The 13,977-nt window shown below is 49.0% G+C and overlaps 8 protein-coding genes across 8 annotated transcripts; 4 read left to right on the forward strand and 4 right to left on the reverse strand.

Annotated features, from left to right (window-relative positions):
* Positions 1 to 416: 416 nt before the first annotated feature.
* LTR64_003455 (uncharacterized protein) lies at positions 417 to 1,717 on the reverse strand (the record flags this gene model as incomplete). Its single annotated transcript, XM_064897811.1, has 2 exons — positions 417 to 1,460; positions 1,520 to 1,717. 2 exons carry the CDS (start codon positions 1,715 to 1,717, stop codon positions 417 to 419), a joined length of 1,242 nt encoding a protein of 413 aa, XP_064756761.1.
* Positions 1,718 to 2,955: 1,238 nt separating this feature from the next.
* On the reverse strand, positions 2,956 to 4,760 carry LTR64_003456 (uncharacterized protein; the record flags this gene model as incomplete). The annotated part of the gene is made up of 2 exons (XM_064897812.1): positions 2,956 to 4,156; positions 4,207 to 4,760. 2 exons carry the CDS (start codon positions 4,758 to 4,760, stop codon positions 2,956 to 2,958), a joined length of 1,755 nt encoding a protein of 584 aa, XP_064756762.1.
* A 1,493-nt stretch (positions 4,761 to 6,253) lies between these two features.
* Positions 6,254 to 6,779, forward strand: LTR64_003457 (uncharacterized protein; the record flags this gene model as incomplete). Its single annotated transcript, XM_064897813.1, has 2 exons — positions 6,254 to 6,303; positions 6,353 to 6,779. 2 exons carry the CDS (start codon positions 6,254 to 6,256, stop codon positions 6,777 to 6,779), a joined length of 477 nt encoding a protein of 158 aa, XP_064756763.1.
* A 138-nt stretch (positions 6,780 to 6,917) lies between these two features.
* On the reverse strand, positions 6,918 to 7,244 carry LTR64_003458 (uncharacterized protein; the record flags this gene model as incomplete). Its single annotated transcript, XM_064897814.1, has 1 exon — positions 6,918 to 7,244. One exon carries the CDS (start codon positions 7,242 to 7,244, stop codon positions 6,918 to 6,920), a length of 327 nt encoding a protein of 108 aa, XP_064756764.1.
* A 365-nt stretch (positions 7,245 to 7,609) lies between these two features.
* Positions 7,610 to 8,031, forward strand: toa2 (Transcription initiation factor IIA subunit 2; the record flags this gene model as incomplete). The annotated part of the gene is made up of 2 exons (XM_064897815.1): positions 7,610 to 7,634; positions 7,715 to 8,031. 2 exons carry the CDS (start codon positions 7,610 to 7,612, stop codon positions 8,029 to 8,031), a joined length of 342 nt encoding a protein of 113 aa, XP_064756765.1.
* A 559-nt stretch (positions 8,032 to 8,590) lies between these two features.
* Positions 8,591 to 10,099, forward strand: LTR64_003460 (uncharacterized protein; the record flags this gene model as incomplete). The annotated part of the gene is made up of 1 exon (XM_064897816.1): positions 8,591 to 10,099. One exon carries the CDS (start codon positions 8,591 to 8,593, stop codon positions 10,097 to 10,099), a length of 1,509 nt encoding a protein of 502 aa, XP_064756766.1.
* A 1,075-nt stretch (positions 10,100 to 11,174) lies between these two features.
* Positions 11,175 to 12,545, forward strand: LTR64_003461 (uncharacterized protein; the record flags this gene model as incomplete). Its single annotated transcript, XM_064897817.1, has 1 exon — positions 11,175 to 12,545. The coding sequence occupies one exon, from the start codon at positions 11,175 to 11,177 to the stop codon at positions 12,543 to 12,545; it is 1,371 nt and encodes a 456-aa protein (XP_064756767.1).
* Positions 12,546 to 12,773: 228 nt separating this feature from the next.
* Positions 12,774 to 13,184, reverse strand: LTR64_003462 (uncharacterized protein; the record flags this gene model as incomplete). The annotated part of the gene is made up of 2 exons (XM_064897818.1): positions 12,774 to 12,926; positions 13,062 to 13,184. 2 exons carry the CDS (start codon positions 13,182 to 13,184, stop codon positions 12,774 to 12,776), a joined length of 276 nt encoding a protein of 91 aa, XP_064756768.1.
* Positions 13,185 to 13,977: the final 793 nt, after the last annotated feature.

The raw sequence follows: 13,977 nt of genomic DNA on the forward strand, positions 1-13,977 counted from the left end.
CGCGTGGATGCACCTGCAGACTGCGCGCCGCGTAGACTTTCCCACGTCCAATCATCTTTTAGTTGAAGGTGGATCGCTCGACTTTACTCCACACGAAAGAGAGACCCCTGGAAAACTGCCCGAGGCGGCTGGCGAATAGGTACTACTACTTGTAAGAATGCGGAACCACGAGGGAAAGACTAGTAGAACAGGTAAGGTGACTTCGACAACAATGTAGTAGGGCTCTTGACACACTACTTATAACAGGCAAACTGTGCATCCCAGGGTATCTCAATCTCATACAGACATCAAATCATACAAACCCTACATATCCAACCGTTGTTAATTAGAGCGCCAACATCGTCAAGTCGTTGCTTCAGCAAGTACTGTCGAGATTCACTGTCAACCCTTCTTCTTGAGCGCCGAAGTATATCTTCTTACTGCGCGTTTCTTGTGGTCGTGCTTGATGGACTGGTTCGTTTATCGTTGCTAGCCACCTGACGGCATGCCTCGGCGTACTCAACATCGGCATCAGAAACTGTGTCGAGGGAATGCCTTCGCCAACTATCCGAATCGTTCAATCTCCTTTGGTCACTGGTTAGACTCCTGCTGGCGTGGTCGATGACCTTGACACCGTTTTCTTCAATGTCGCGGTCTCTTGAAGCTGTTCGCACAACGTCGGGTCGAAATTGCTCAACGTGTGATGCAGAAGCGTCGACACTTCTCCATCTTGATCCTTTTGAACTGGGGTTCATTGTCATTGGCATATCGGGCAGCTGACTGAGTGGTGCTCCTGGTGGTGGCTCCGACCAGTGATTTGTGTCGTACACAGTCTCGAGGTGCTCCTTCTGACGTCGGTCGTTGTTGTCCAGTGCAAAACTCCCTAATCTGCTAATTTTGAACGCTCGCAATCGATCCAACGCTGTTTTGAAGTCATCTAGCACCACAGAGTCTGTCAAGCACTTGAAGACAAACGACAGCTTCCAGAACGGGTTAATACCAACCGGCAGGACTGACGAGAAGGCTTCTGTCACTGACAAGACGTCCAAGATGATAAATATTATGCTAAGGGCCATTGCCGCCAACATGACGGCGAAGCGAGGGGATATTCTCACAATCTGCGTGAGCGTCAGGTCGTATTTTGTTTTGATGTTGTAAATCAAGAACAGCGCAGCCGCAATCCACCAAGGATCTCGACATAATGCCTCCCACGGCCTTGTCCGCAAGAAAAGGTCGTTCACGTTATGAAAGTAGGCAAAATTGGCATAGATCTCGGTGATCCAATATGGTATCACCAAGATCACTGTCCCAATGAAGATCCTGCTGATCGTGCGCGACAAGAACGGTTTCAATTTCATCCAAGCGATAACATTGTGCAGCCACCAAGAAATATTAAGTGGTATTGCCGCGGCAGAAAGCCACCACGCATAGATGGGTGGGTTGAACAGAATAAAAAAGCCTTGCCAGTAGCCGAATATTAACTGTTTCCTCCAGTCAGCCGAGTTTCACCCAAGCACAAAGAGGGATAGTGGTTGCGAACCTCGATCAAAATCAACTTGTGTAGCAACACGCCTCTCCTCATATTCGCCAACGTAATGCATGTCATTATTATGAGCGATCCTATCATAAACCCTTCCGCCCATGCTTCCAACACCAGCCCGTTCGGGTCGGATGGCTTCTGAGATTGATCGCCCGGTGCATCTTGTAAACGTCGCAGCAGTTGTGGTAACGGACTCATATCTAGTGGTCCGTGTGTTCGGGTCGCAGGCTCTCAGACTGATCGGCAGAAATTTTGTGTGATCGCCGTGTCGCCCAACATTCTCGAAGCTCGTCCGTGTCAACACATCGACATGTTGCTGATGAATATAATGATAAGGTATAGTAGCTCTAGGGGAACGGGCGAATTCGGTCGTTGGTTGCAAACAGGTGAGAATTTGAAGACCAGCCAGAGGTCACGACAACGCAGTTGCAAATGCAGCACGAAGACCGAACAGAAATGGTGGAGGAGCCGACCGCGGCAAGTCTGGACCGAAACCCAACGAGCTCCATTGCGTGCTTTTGCGAGTCGTTTTGGGTGCGTAATTGCCCATACCATGTCAGCTTTTGGTGGGGTACAGGAAACCTGACGCGAAATGATTCGAGGATCATTCACCCCTAAAGAGCTAGCAATTGAGCTTCGTTGCTTTAGTACTAACGCCACAACCCCAGGTTGTGACCAGTTTCCTGGGAGGTGATCAACGCGGGCTTGCCAGTCTTCACATCGCGTAATCTTGTTCGTCTCTGATCATGCTTGCCTATACTGCGGTACTCCCTGAACAGCACGTGCAAGTATATATAGAGAGTAGAAGGGTCAGGCAAAGCGTATACAGCTGAGTACGTACAGATGAATCGCAGAACTTGCTCCCCACAATCCGTATTGTGGTTGAGACAGGGAACACGAGCGGACTAGTAATAACGATTGTCTCTGGTTTGCTTGGCCTTACATCCCGAGTGCATTACCAAGAGTATACAGGGATGTCTCCCCATCCTTGTCTCGGTAAGGAGAGAGAATATCAGTTCTTCTGCATCGAGACCGTGTGCCGTCTTTATTTTGCTCTTCGTTGACACAAAGGATTTGTATTTCATTCAACACCGGGAATGGCTACCGAAAAGATGTCCGTATAAAAGGTGACTTGGAAGAAGACCAAATTTCTGGCAATCGGTACAGTCTCGATGACCATTTTCTGACTAGTATCATTGACATCGCTGGGAACAGCTTAGTACTGAGGTCGAGCTGCACCATTTATAGCTGGGGTGAAGGTCCCTAATCCAGGTAAATTCGAAGGAACGTGGCTGTCATCTGCATGTTTCACACCCCTGCTCATGCATGTACAGACAGGCATAAAGTGAACTTTCCAGATCTGTTGAATCGCGACAGTGCTCAATGATATTGTGCTGCCAGATTCTCTTGTGATAATTACAGCTATCAACTCCACGTCAAGCTTGCAATGTTCCAACACGAATGCTTTCCATTCCTGCAAGAACACCTGCACCAATAATTCCACCGTCCCGCGACTCGCGAAGGTACACACTCTTTCCACCTGACTGTGGTCCTTGTCTCATCATGAGTTTGTCGATGAATCTTTGGCAATGTTCCTTGAAGTTAGGGTAATGCTGAATAATGCCTCCCGTATATGCGATAACCAACTCTTCTGGTCCAGAACTCCAGCTCCTACCATTGTTTGTGTCGCCGGGCTGCATTTCCGGTATCTGATCTGCTACATTGCCGTTGGATATATCGACAGCCCCTCCTATCGGCAAGCCTGACAAACTTGCAGGTTGATTTAGGCCAATTTCACCTACCGCTGCTAGCAGACCTGCTGTTGCTGCAGCGATGAGTCCTGCAGATCTGACTTGAACCGAGTGTGCGATCTTCCGCAGAGCACCAGCAGTATGAGCACTCCATGACCAATTCGAAGACTCTGGTGCTGGCATTCGATGCTTCAACTCTCGTGCTAATTCTGCATCCGTCCTTGCACGTGCAACGACGGCACTAATGAAAGTTGTTGTTAGGCTATAATTATGCACGACCATAGCTGGTAAGGAGGTCGGGGGCACTCGCGGTTGATGTGCATTGGTCATGTAGTCGAAAAAAATCAGCCGTATCAGCTCACCTATATACCGGCCACCTGTCATGTACTCAAGAGGCTGAAACCCTGGCCGAGCAGTCGCCTTGTCCAGCTGCTCATCCCATTTAGTGGTAACCGCCTTTAGTGGCTCAGAAGCGCCAGCGATGGTCATTTCGGTATTGACGACAGTTGCTTGCGCCATCGGTACCTTCCTGCGGATGCGCTCTGATTTGTGCACTCCTAGAGCGTCGAACCTGAGAGGGACCGTTGCATTGACCCCAGTCCCGACAATTAATCCAGCTGCAACACGTGAATTTGGTAAGGACTTGACTGAGTACGCTAGCGAACACAGAGTCGCGATAGTGTCATTTGTGATTGCAGCAATTCTTAACCGAGGAAGCGGACCTAGCCTCCTGCGCTTCGCCCGTGACAACGCTTCATCGCTCGTGTCCTGTTTCCTAGTATGACGGTCATATCCTTGCAGGAGTGTTGATCCGAGGTCTAGATTTTCCGTGATCGTGAAACCTTTACCCATAGGCATCAACGTTGCTGAAGTCAGCTCATCTTGTCTGGATAAAGGTCAGTAACAGATCGGAGAGGGAGTTATAGAATGCCATACATCATGGGGAAACTAAATGTGATGCCCAAATCAAGCTGTGCTGGTGTAGCGCTGGTTCCTGCTTCATTGCTCAAGTAATCACCAACTACCTCAGCAATACAGTCACCAATCCAGGCAAAAAGGTCTTCTGTCTTGTCTATCTTGAGATGCTCTCCAATAGGCCATGCTTTCTCCAGTGTCCTACGTACTCGAGGTCGTTGAGCATTGCGAATAGCTTCCTTCGATCTGTCTATACCATGCGTCGAAGGGCCAGTGTCAGCGCCCTCGCCGAGGAGTTCGATGAAAGCTACTCGCAGATTCGTGCCTCCAACATCGATAGCTAGGAATTGACCAGTCTCGGAGCCTGTCGGAAGACCAGTCACGGGTGTGGGTAAGAACTGTTCTTCGGAGGTGAGTGCCAAATGGCGATACACCTGTGAGAATTGATAGGCAAGACTATGGACAATATCGTCGTCAATATGCAGAGGTTGCAGGAATTGGAGAACATGCTGTTCTCTATCGTCGATTGGCTGAGGATGGTTTCCTTGTATAGTGTTTGGTGCAGTCTCCGCCATCTTGCTTAGGTCAGGATTCAGGCAGCAATGAGCTAGACGTCCAACAATCACCTCACCTCCTGACGTGAAAATCGAGATACGGTCTCAGGCACGAGAGAGCGGCTCGACTTGGTTTCGTAAAGTGCTGGGATGACTGGATACGGCTAGATTGAAGGTTATCAATTGTGAATGCAACACCGAGTCGCTATAATGACAGGAAATGCAACGCTGTGAGAGCACAGATTGGTTGAGAGTTAATAATCGCGTAGAACAAACATTATCCAGTCAGCCCTAGTATATTTAAACCGAGCTTCGGCTGATTGTAGCGTGTATCCCGCTTAGTAGTCTTGTAGGCGTTCTGCCATGTGGCTTACGTCTCCAGTTCATGTGTCGAAAGTTGCTGATACTACCAACCCAGCTGTGCTTACCTTAGGAAGCAGAAACGATGAGCTTATGAGAAACGCCAAAGAGTCTCAAGACTCATCCGAGCAAAGGATGTGATGCGATTGGTTCGTTTGGGCGTTTCAATTAACTAGGTTTAGGAAGCGTCGAGCGGACCACAAAAGTCCTACCAATGCCCATCCGACCTCGGAGAAGCACACAATGATAAAGCTACCGGGTTCACTCCTCTGATGAATCACGAATGTAGTGTCATGATAACCATGAGTTGCGATACTGCGAGCAGCAGGTCTGGAATCGTCCTGATCGAGCAAGAGGAGGTGCAGAATGTTAGCACGACAGCTGGGAGAATAAAATCGTCCATATCTTTTTTCGCTGCACATCATTGAATGGATGCCCCCCACGGGAGAGATCCGAGAACCTAGCTTTAGCGTGCGGAGGGACGAGCGCTAGAACTTTGTGAAAGTCATGCTCGGACTGAAGCAGGACGTCGAAGTATTGCTTCACAACATGGTCTCGGATTGGATTCCTTTGAGATTATGCGGCACTTATAGTCGGTGTGACATTCTCAAAAGCTTCAACCCCCGAGTAACTGAAATTTGTGTGCTTGAAGAACGATCTGTCACTGCACTGGCAGTGCAATAGCATGGATGCCTGAGACTCGAGGACGTTCAAATTCTAGCTGGTATCCACCAACTGCGCTGTGGTCTGACAGAGCGTAACGTACTGCAAAGAGGCGGCAACAACAACCTATTCTTGCAAACACTACAGAGGAGACAAACGACGTGACAGACCAGATTTGAAGAAACATGGACAACGAGAAAGCGCCTCTTTATACAGACTTTCCTGCAGGTCAGAGTCGGCAAGGATCTATGCGAACACGAAAGAGGGCTGCACTGTTGCCGGCTGCGCTGCTTCTTACTGCTCTCTTGCTACTCGTCAAATCGCTGTTTGTCTGCCATGGCCACTATGATCCCTTAAAAGACCTCCGTGATGAATTGTCAACAAATGAATACCAAGATGTGGCGCGCAAGGACAAAGTTGCTCTAGAAGCGCACATTATGTCGAAATGTCCTGATGCACGAGACTGTCTACAACAGCTAATAGTACCAACGATGGAGCAAATGAGTGACAAGGTGGAGTTCAAATTATCGTACATCGGAAGGTAAGCGCGAAGATGGCAATCAGGAAGAATACGGAACTTATGCAAACAGATTCGATAAAAATTCCGACGGCGTCGAGTGTATGCATGGGCCTTCGGAATGCCTTGGAAACATGATCGAGCTGTGTGCTGCTCGCATCTATCCGGATCCCAAGATTTATCTAGGCTTTGCAAACTGCTTGACCACCAGCTATTCTCTTATCCCCAATCAAGACCTGGTCAGATCCTGTTCTTTCGAGCACGGCATCAGCTTCGACCGTGTCAACAAATGTCTAAGTGACGAAGGCCATGGCTCCGAGCTCCTTCGAGAAAGTTTCATTCGGAGTCAGGAAGGCAATGTGACCAAGAGCTGTACTGTCCGTCTAGCGGGAGAAGTTCGATGTATCCGTGACGGCGGAGAGTGGTACAACTGCCCTGGAGGCAGTAGAGTCGAGGATTTGGTCCGCGATATCGAGCGTCTGTACGAGGCTGAGAGGTAAAGCTGACCGAAAGGAATGAATTGGACAGCTGCAAGACTTCTTATGCGAGCATTATTCCGGTAACCAGATTGTCGAGGGTATAACATGTATCTGCTCGATGTAGGGCTGGTGTATCTCTAATCGGCAATAGTGGCTTGATCAAATATACCGAAACATGTTGTCTTTGACACCTCGCTTCATGGAAACAGCTTTGCCTCCCTCGAGTTCTGCGCCAGATATGCCACCATCTCCTGCGTGACCCTCCATGGCTAAGCGCATTTCTTCGTCCATTTCTGCCATTGTCTTCTTCTTTTTCTGTATCCTCTCTGCTTGCTCGGCATTCTTCTGTTTCTGCTCGGCATCGTTGGCTGTATCTTTTTTGTCCTGAGCTTGCAAGCTAGCTGAGGTCCAAAGCGCTCGTCCTCCACATGCGGGCCTCAGCGATACCATCCCCTTTGGCACACACCGAGTAGCGAGTCTGTTCATAGTGCTCTCCTGGTCACGACTCGTTGTCGCCTGCTCGGCGTTGGGACAGCATCTCAAAGATAATATATAGACTTCGATACAATGCATCTGCGGCCGACGTCATTGCTCAAGCTTCCGGATCAAATCCGCCCCAAGTTTCGACGTTAAGCAAATGATCGTACCCTAGTACAGATTGGGCTAGCTATCACGTGCTCTAAGTGCCTGCACGAAACGCGAATTGTATCACTCTCAAGTTGATCGACGAAGGATATAAACTCATAGTTACCTATCCGATCTAGAGCCACTCCTGACGCTGTTGATCGGTGTCAATCAGTCGATTATTGTTTGTGCATAGCTTGTACAGCCTGCGGCAACACTGCGCTACAATGACTGCACAGACTACGCAATACTGTGAGTTTGCAAACGATTTGCCAGTTGCGATTGTGAAAGACTTCCTCGTGGCGGGCCATCAACTGACAGTGACCGATCAGATGAGTTGTACCGCGGTAGTACCATCGGTGACAGTCTCATTGACACCATCGACGAACTGATCAACGAGGGACGGATCGAGCCTCAGTTGGCGATGAAGATTCTAGCTCATTTCGACAAGACCATATCAGAGGTGCTGGCTGAGAAAGTCAAGGCAAGACTCACATTCAAGGGTCATCTCGAAACATATAGATTTTGTGACGATGTTTGGACCTTCCTCGTCAAGGACGTCAAGTTTAAGACCGAGAACACCTCAGAGTTCCATGCCGAGAAGGTGAAAATCGTCAGCTGTAACTCGAAGAGGCCAGGAGAACTATAGGAATGACTCAATGCCAGGAACGTGAGATTAAAGCATAGCGATGGCGTTGGGGCTGGGCACGTTTGGGTTTGCAGCTGTATGCATGCAGAAAGAAATACTATTTGCTCGTCACTCTTGTCTAGGATGTTGGGACACCAGAGATTGCGATGGGGGGTGGGGATCAAAGAGCAGCACATCACGTTCCATACTTATTGCATCTTATGCAGTGGCTACGAGCTGAATGCAGTGAAGCTTTGGTTCCACTCAAGGGGGGAAAGAGATAAGCTGAGAAGACTGAGATGACCCTTAAAGAATTGATAGATATTCATTGGTGGTATTTTCAGAACACAGGTACTAATGCTTAAAGAGTCTCCAAACCGTACCTGACCCAACGGTGTTGTCCGCTTACAGATGTGGCATGTGCTTCTGACCTCATAACATTGCAGGTAGGTGCGCACTCAACCCCACTCGGAGAAATCAGAAGTACAGCCCAGCGTGCGCAGATTGTGACTGGACTTCAATACCTATTACAACGTTTCCTTATACCATCTTCGCACGCACTTCTCTGCAGATCGCCGAGATGACCCACGACAAGACCTCAACTCAACTCAGTAACGGCGACACGTCTACGAGCAGCAGCGAAAAGATTACCACAATCTCACCGTCGACCAATCAGCCCATCCTGACCAGAGACTCTGCAACGTCGTCGCAGATCGAGCAACTGCCTCAGAAATCGCGAAAAGCATACATATCCTTTCGAAAGTCTCATCCGAATCTCTCCTCCCGTATCGAAATCCTCAATAAATTCCTCGGCTTACTGTCTGAAAAGTGCGATGTCCTTTCAGAAGAGCTTACTACCCAAATGGGTAGACCCATTGCATATACCCCAGTGGAGATCAAGACCGCGATCAAAAGGGCGCAATACCTGATCGATATTGCTCCTGAAGTGTTGTCAGAAGAGGTTTCCGTGCTGGGCAAAGTCGAGCCCAACTTCAAGCGATACCTGCAGAGATCTGAACCACTAGGTGTAATTCTGGTTATCTTTGCTTGGAATTACCCATACCTGATCCTCGTCAACAGCTTGGTACCTGCGATATTGGCAGGCAATGCAGTCATTCTGAAGCCCAGTCCTCAGACACCTACCATCGCCGAGCACGTAGTTGAGATGCTAGAGGAGGCGGGTTTACCCAAGGACGTTGTTCAATATGTTCATGCTGGCAAGGTCGAAGACTTGAAACCCTTGATTCAGAGCCCCCAGGTTGACCATATTTGTTTTACAGGTTCTGTCGCTGGTGGTCAGGCTGTTCAACGCCTAGTGATAGAAGGTGGCAGGGGCATAAGAGTTGGCGTTGGTCTTGAGCTTGGAGGCAAGGACCCTGCATATGTCAGAGAAGACTTTGCTGGTGACCAAGCAGGAATCAAGTGGGCCGCAGAAGAGATTATTGACGGCGCCATTTTCAATAGTGGTCAAAGTTGTTGCGCGATCGAGCGCGTTTATGTCCATGAGAAAGTGTACGACGACTTTCTAGACGAGTGCAAGAAGGTCCTGGAAGGCTATAAAGTGGGCAATCCTTCCAACAAAGATACACAGATTGGACCAGTTGTGAGCAAGCGAGCAAAGGACACGATCCTGAAGCAGGTCTCTGATGCGGTCAAGGCTGGTGCGAAGGACGAAACACCAGCCAACAGCACTTTTTCCAACCTCGACCCCGCTGGTAACTATGTCGCGCCTGTATTGCTTTCGGGAGTCAATCACGAGATGGGTATCATGATGGATGAGACTTTCGGACCAGTGGTGCCGGTACAGAAAGTATGTTCCGATGAAGAGGCAATCAGATTGATGAACGATAGCCAATTCGGACTGACAGCTTCAATCTGGACAAAGGACGTGTCGAAAGGTGAAGAATTAGTGCCATCAGTTGAGGCAGGAACTGTGTTCGTTAATCGAGCAGATTATCCCAGCCCTGATCTTGCCTGGACGGGCTGGAAAGACAGTGGAAAGGGGGTCACCCTAAGTCGCTTCGGCTTCGAGCAATTTGTCAAAGTCAAGAGCGTGCATATTAAGAACTATCCTAACTCAACAGGCTGATCGAGACGTCATGCAAGTCAACATCAGCCAGTCCGAAGTAGTTGATCTTCCAGCAATCTGCGAGATACTACTGAACACAAGACATGCTCTCAAGCTGTCAGCGCTCAATGCACCAGTGTATAGGCTACCATCAGCTGCATCTGGTAAGTGGCTTGTGTTCGCGATGTCACGTCTCAAGATGAACGTCGCAAATGATACGAACCTCAAGCTCGAACTGACGTGTACCATCACCACGGAGACATCACTATTCTGGAAAACACGATAGCTCATAGTGCTCATCGAGACAGAGGCTAGTGATTAGATCACAACCAACACATGAAGAGAGAAGAATACACAGACTACTTATCTCGGCCTCGGAAGCACAGATCAACAACATGAGTCAGAGCATATAGGGGATAGCTTTTGCACATTCAATTGTGCTTGATGGCTGGTATGTCGACATTTCATCACGATAAGAAGGCCACGGTTTTGAGTAGCTTGCCACAAGGATGGGACAAGTATACCGGATGGTGTGACGAGTCTCGCGTAATCATTGCTCTTAAAATGGTGTGCGGCTACATCAAAGCACGTAGGGTGGTGTGATTTTGGACGTGAACGTCGTCACACTTTCCTCATACATTCATAGTGCATGGCCCTAAAAAATTACACTCAGTACTGGAATTCAGCATCAGTTACAGGCAGGAGGGCGTAAAATAATGCCTATATCCAAAGAGAGAATGTGTGACGAGGTTCATGTTCAAGATCACACTGCCCTGGCACGATGAGACACTGCAAGTCCCTGGAGTGTTTCGGCCTAATTACGTTTTTGCCTGCAGGCATCAGACGCGTCTCTGGAGACTTAACGCGCTGTAGCCATGGGACAAACCCCTCACTCGAGATTCACTTTCTGATTTCACGATTATTCCAACACACCAATTTCTGCAAGATTCTCTGGAATACTGACGCGTTGACTTCAAGCAACGAACATGATCAGTGTAAAGCGTAGAAAGCATTCACACCAATCGAGCCTCAAGCATTTCCCACCTTGAGTTCCATCAATTGCTCTTGCGTCTCGCGAAGACCACGTACCAAAGTCATGGCCCGCAAACTACCCTGGGCCTCAGCAGCCCCAGTAGCGCCAAAAAGAACGATTGCGTACACGCCCGCCTCACTGACTCCGCGTCCACCGAAACGACAGCACATTCAGCCCACCTCACCTATACCCGACGAGATCAAGCGCGAAATTCAAGCTGACCTCACCTCTAGCGACCTCGACCCTGTCTCTCCACGTAGGAACAGGGCACAGCAAAGATTACGAAATGGGCGTACACCTTCGACCTCGCCCCCGCCTGCTCCTCCAACTATAGAGATCTTGCGCGAAGGTTTGGATGGCGACGATGTATACGTAATGGTAGAAGATGAATTCCAGGCCGTTGCACAGGGGTTCACTGCCCACTTACACCATGCCGAGTACAAGAGACTTATGCGAGAAGCAAAGGAGCGCAAGCGGGCACCATTACCAGACCTTGTTGTGAACATACCTTTCGTGACTCGAGCACGTATGCAAAGGCAGGATCTAGAGGGGACACAGGCTGCTGGTCTGAAGGACATCAGTGCTGGGTTACTCGCTAGCTCGGACGTAGAAGATGTGGACGGACTAGTAGAAGAGGCGGAGAAGGAGATGGCTGACCCCTGGACTGGCACGACTCTCGCTGGCCTCATGAATGCGGATCCTGCAAAGGAAAAGACTAGTCTAAAGGGCTTGGAGAAGTTGACTTCAGGCAGTCGCGCTGCGCGTGGGCTCATGCCGAATTCAGACACTGTCGGAAGAGCACAACAGAGTGAAGATCAAATACCTACCGCGACTCGACCTCTGAGGACCGAGAGAAATGTGGGAAATGCGGCTGCCAAACAGGAGCATCCAGATATTGGGGCGAACAGTTCCAGGTCAAGTAAACATCAAGAAAGCCACCCTCGATTACGCGCCATGAACAGAATCTTCGACGACGATTACGGCACGGCAGAGTCCACAGCACGTTCTATTTCAGCCACCGCATCGAGCTCAACACCGACTGAGACACATTCCGAGATCAAGTCGAACAAGAAATCAATTCCGAAAGTCGAAACTCTGACACACTCGTCCGCCTCAACTGGCAATTCCGTCCATCTGTCCTCAATAACCAGAGGTAATAAACCCTCGACCTCAGAGACCCCAAAATCTTCACCGAAGAAGAAGAAGAGTTTCTTCGATGACCTAGACGACTTCGATGTAGACGCCTTTGATAGGGCTCAAGCTGCGGCGAAGATGTCATCGCAGCCTGCATCGCAGGAGCAGCGGTCTTCCCAACTCGAGAAACCCAAGCCAAACCCGATCAAGCAAGAACCAGAGGATGGAAGGATTGGTCAGAACCCGAAAAAGAGAGATCGCTCACGATACGATGAAATACCTGTGTTTTTGATTGGATAAACTTTTGGCAGGTAGTCGCCTACCATTGATCAATATGTACAGATCCTCCAGGTGGTTGCAGTCAGGTTCTGCACAGGACCTACTCTCTTGTCTTCCTTATTGGGCACTTTGTCGTGATGTGTATCTGCGCTGGATTGTCCAGCACAACCACTTTCACCTCAGCTAAGTCGATCTGTGTCCCGACAGCAATGCCTTACTAGCTTCCCCGGATCATCTTCGTACTGACTCTTAGCTAACAACTTCCTTCTCGGACGAGTCCGTCTTCTTGCTCGCATTGAATATCGCCTGGGCATCTTCCCTAGCCTGCTCCACCAGAACCGGTCGGCCTTCACAATCCGTACCGAGCGTCACATCTGCACGGCGAAAATCCGTTGGCGCGCCCTGCCACAAAAACTTGTTAGCTAAGAAGTCAAACATCTTCAGCATCCACACCCTAGATTCGAGCATAGACCGGAACATTTATTGAGTCTTGAAGCTAATACCCACACTGCACTGTCCGGGGAAAAGCATACATACAATATTTACTCCTCTCTCCTCAGAAGCTGGAGCTTGTCCCAAGGACGCTGAACGTTGTTGCCACTTCAGCTTCGTCTTGAGCCACTGTTGGCCCTGACGGAGTTTGGACAGTACTCGTGCCATTTGGTCGTTGGGCGTACACTGTTCCTTATTCGATGTGAAGGGGAAAGGCATGTATGTATTCCGGGTTGTTCGAACGGAAGGACGGCAGATTTAGTTGTGGAAGCTCGTTATCTGCGTGTGTAAGAGATGGATGGGATGCAGCTTGGTGGTGAGGTTGTTTGCTTGCTTATCGGTTTGCTGTTGAGGATATTGCAGAAGCTGTTGATGTACTGCTGCATAAGAGAGGATTGTCTGGGTATGAATATACCGTTGCTAAGGTCAAGAGAACGAGTGTGTATCTTCAGCTTGATTCAACGACTTGATATTCAACATCAGCTGGTCCAATGGCGTTGATCGGGCTTCCGCCAGTCTCGAGCAACGAATTGTGTGAACTATCTCCTGCCACCTGTCTTTCTTTACACACCTGGAAAAGGAATCGCTAGCGAATAAATAGCCATCCTTCACTAATCGACAAAGCTCATTACAAGCAGAATTATCTCTTAAAAGCGAAAGAGAGAAAAGACAGAAAGAAAGAAAAGGTGTTAATAGGTCTCAACAGCAGTCAGTGCACAGTCCAACACGTACACTCATGCGGCTTAATAAAATCCTCACCTTAGCAACCACAGCATATGGAGCTAATCTTGGTAACACACACACGCACATACACGAGGCAGAAAAGGTTGGTACGTGCATATCCCATTAACTTCCAGAAGGAATGTTTGGAAACATCTTCTCTCTGAACCCGGACGCGACTCAACGGCTCTGCATCTTATCACGAAAACCTGTGTACAGTATGCATGTCTCATTACATGAA

The sequence above is a fragment of the Lithohypha guttulata genome, assembly GCF_036872675.1.
Source record: "Lithohypha guttulata strain CCFEE 5908 chromosome Unknown scaffold_2, whole genome shotgun sequence".
Classification (NCBI taxonomy): domain Eukaryota; kingdom Fungi; phylum Ascomycota; class Eurotiomycetes; order Chaetothyriales; family Trichomeriaceae; genus Lithohypha; species Lithohypha guttulata.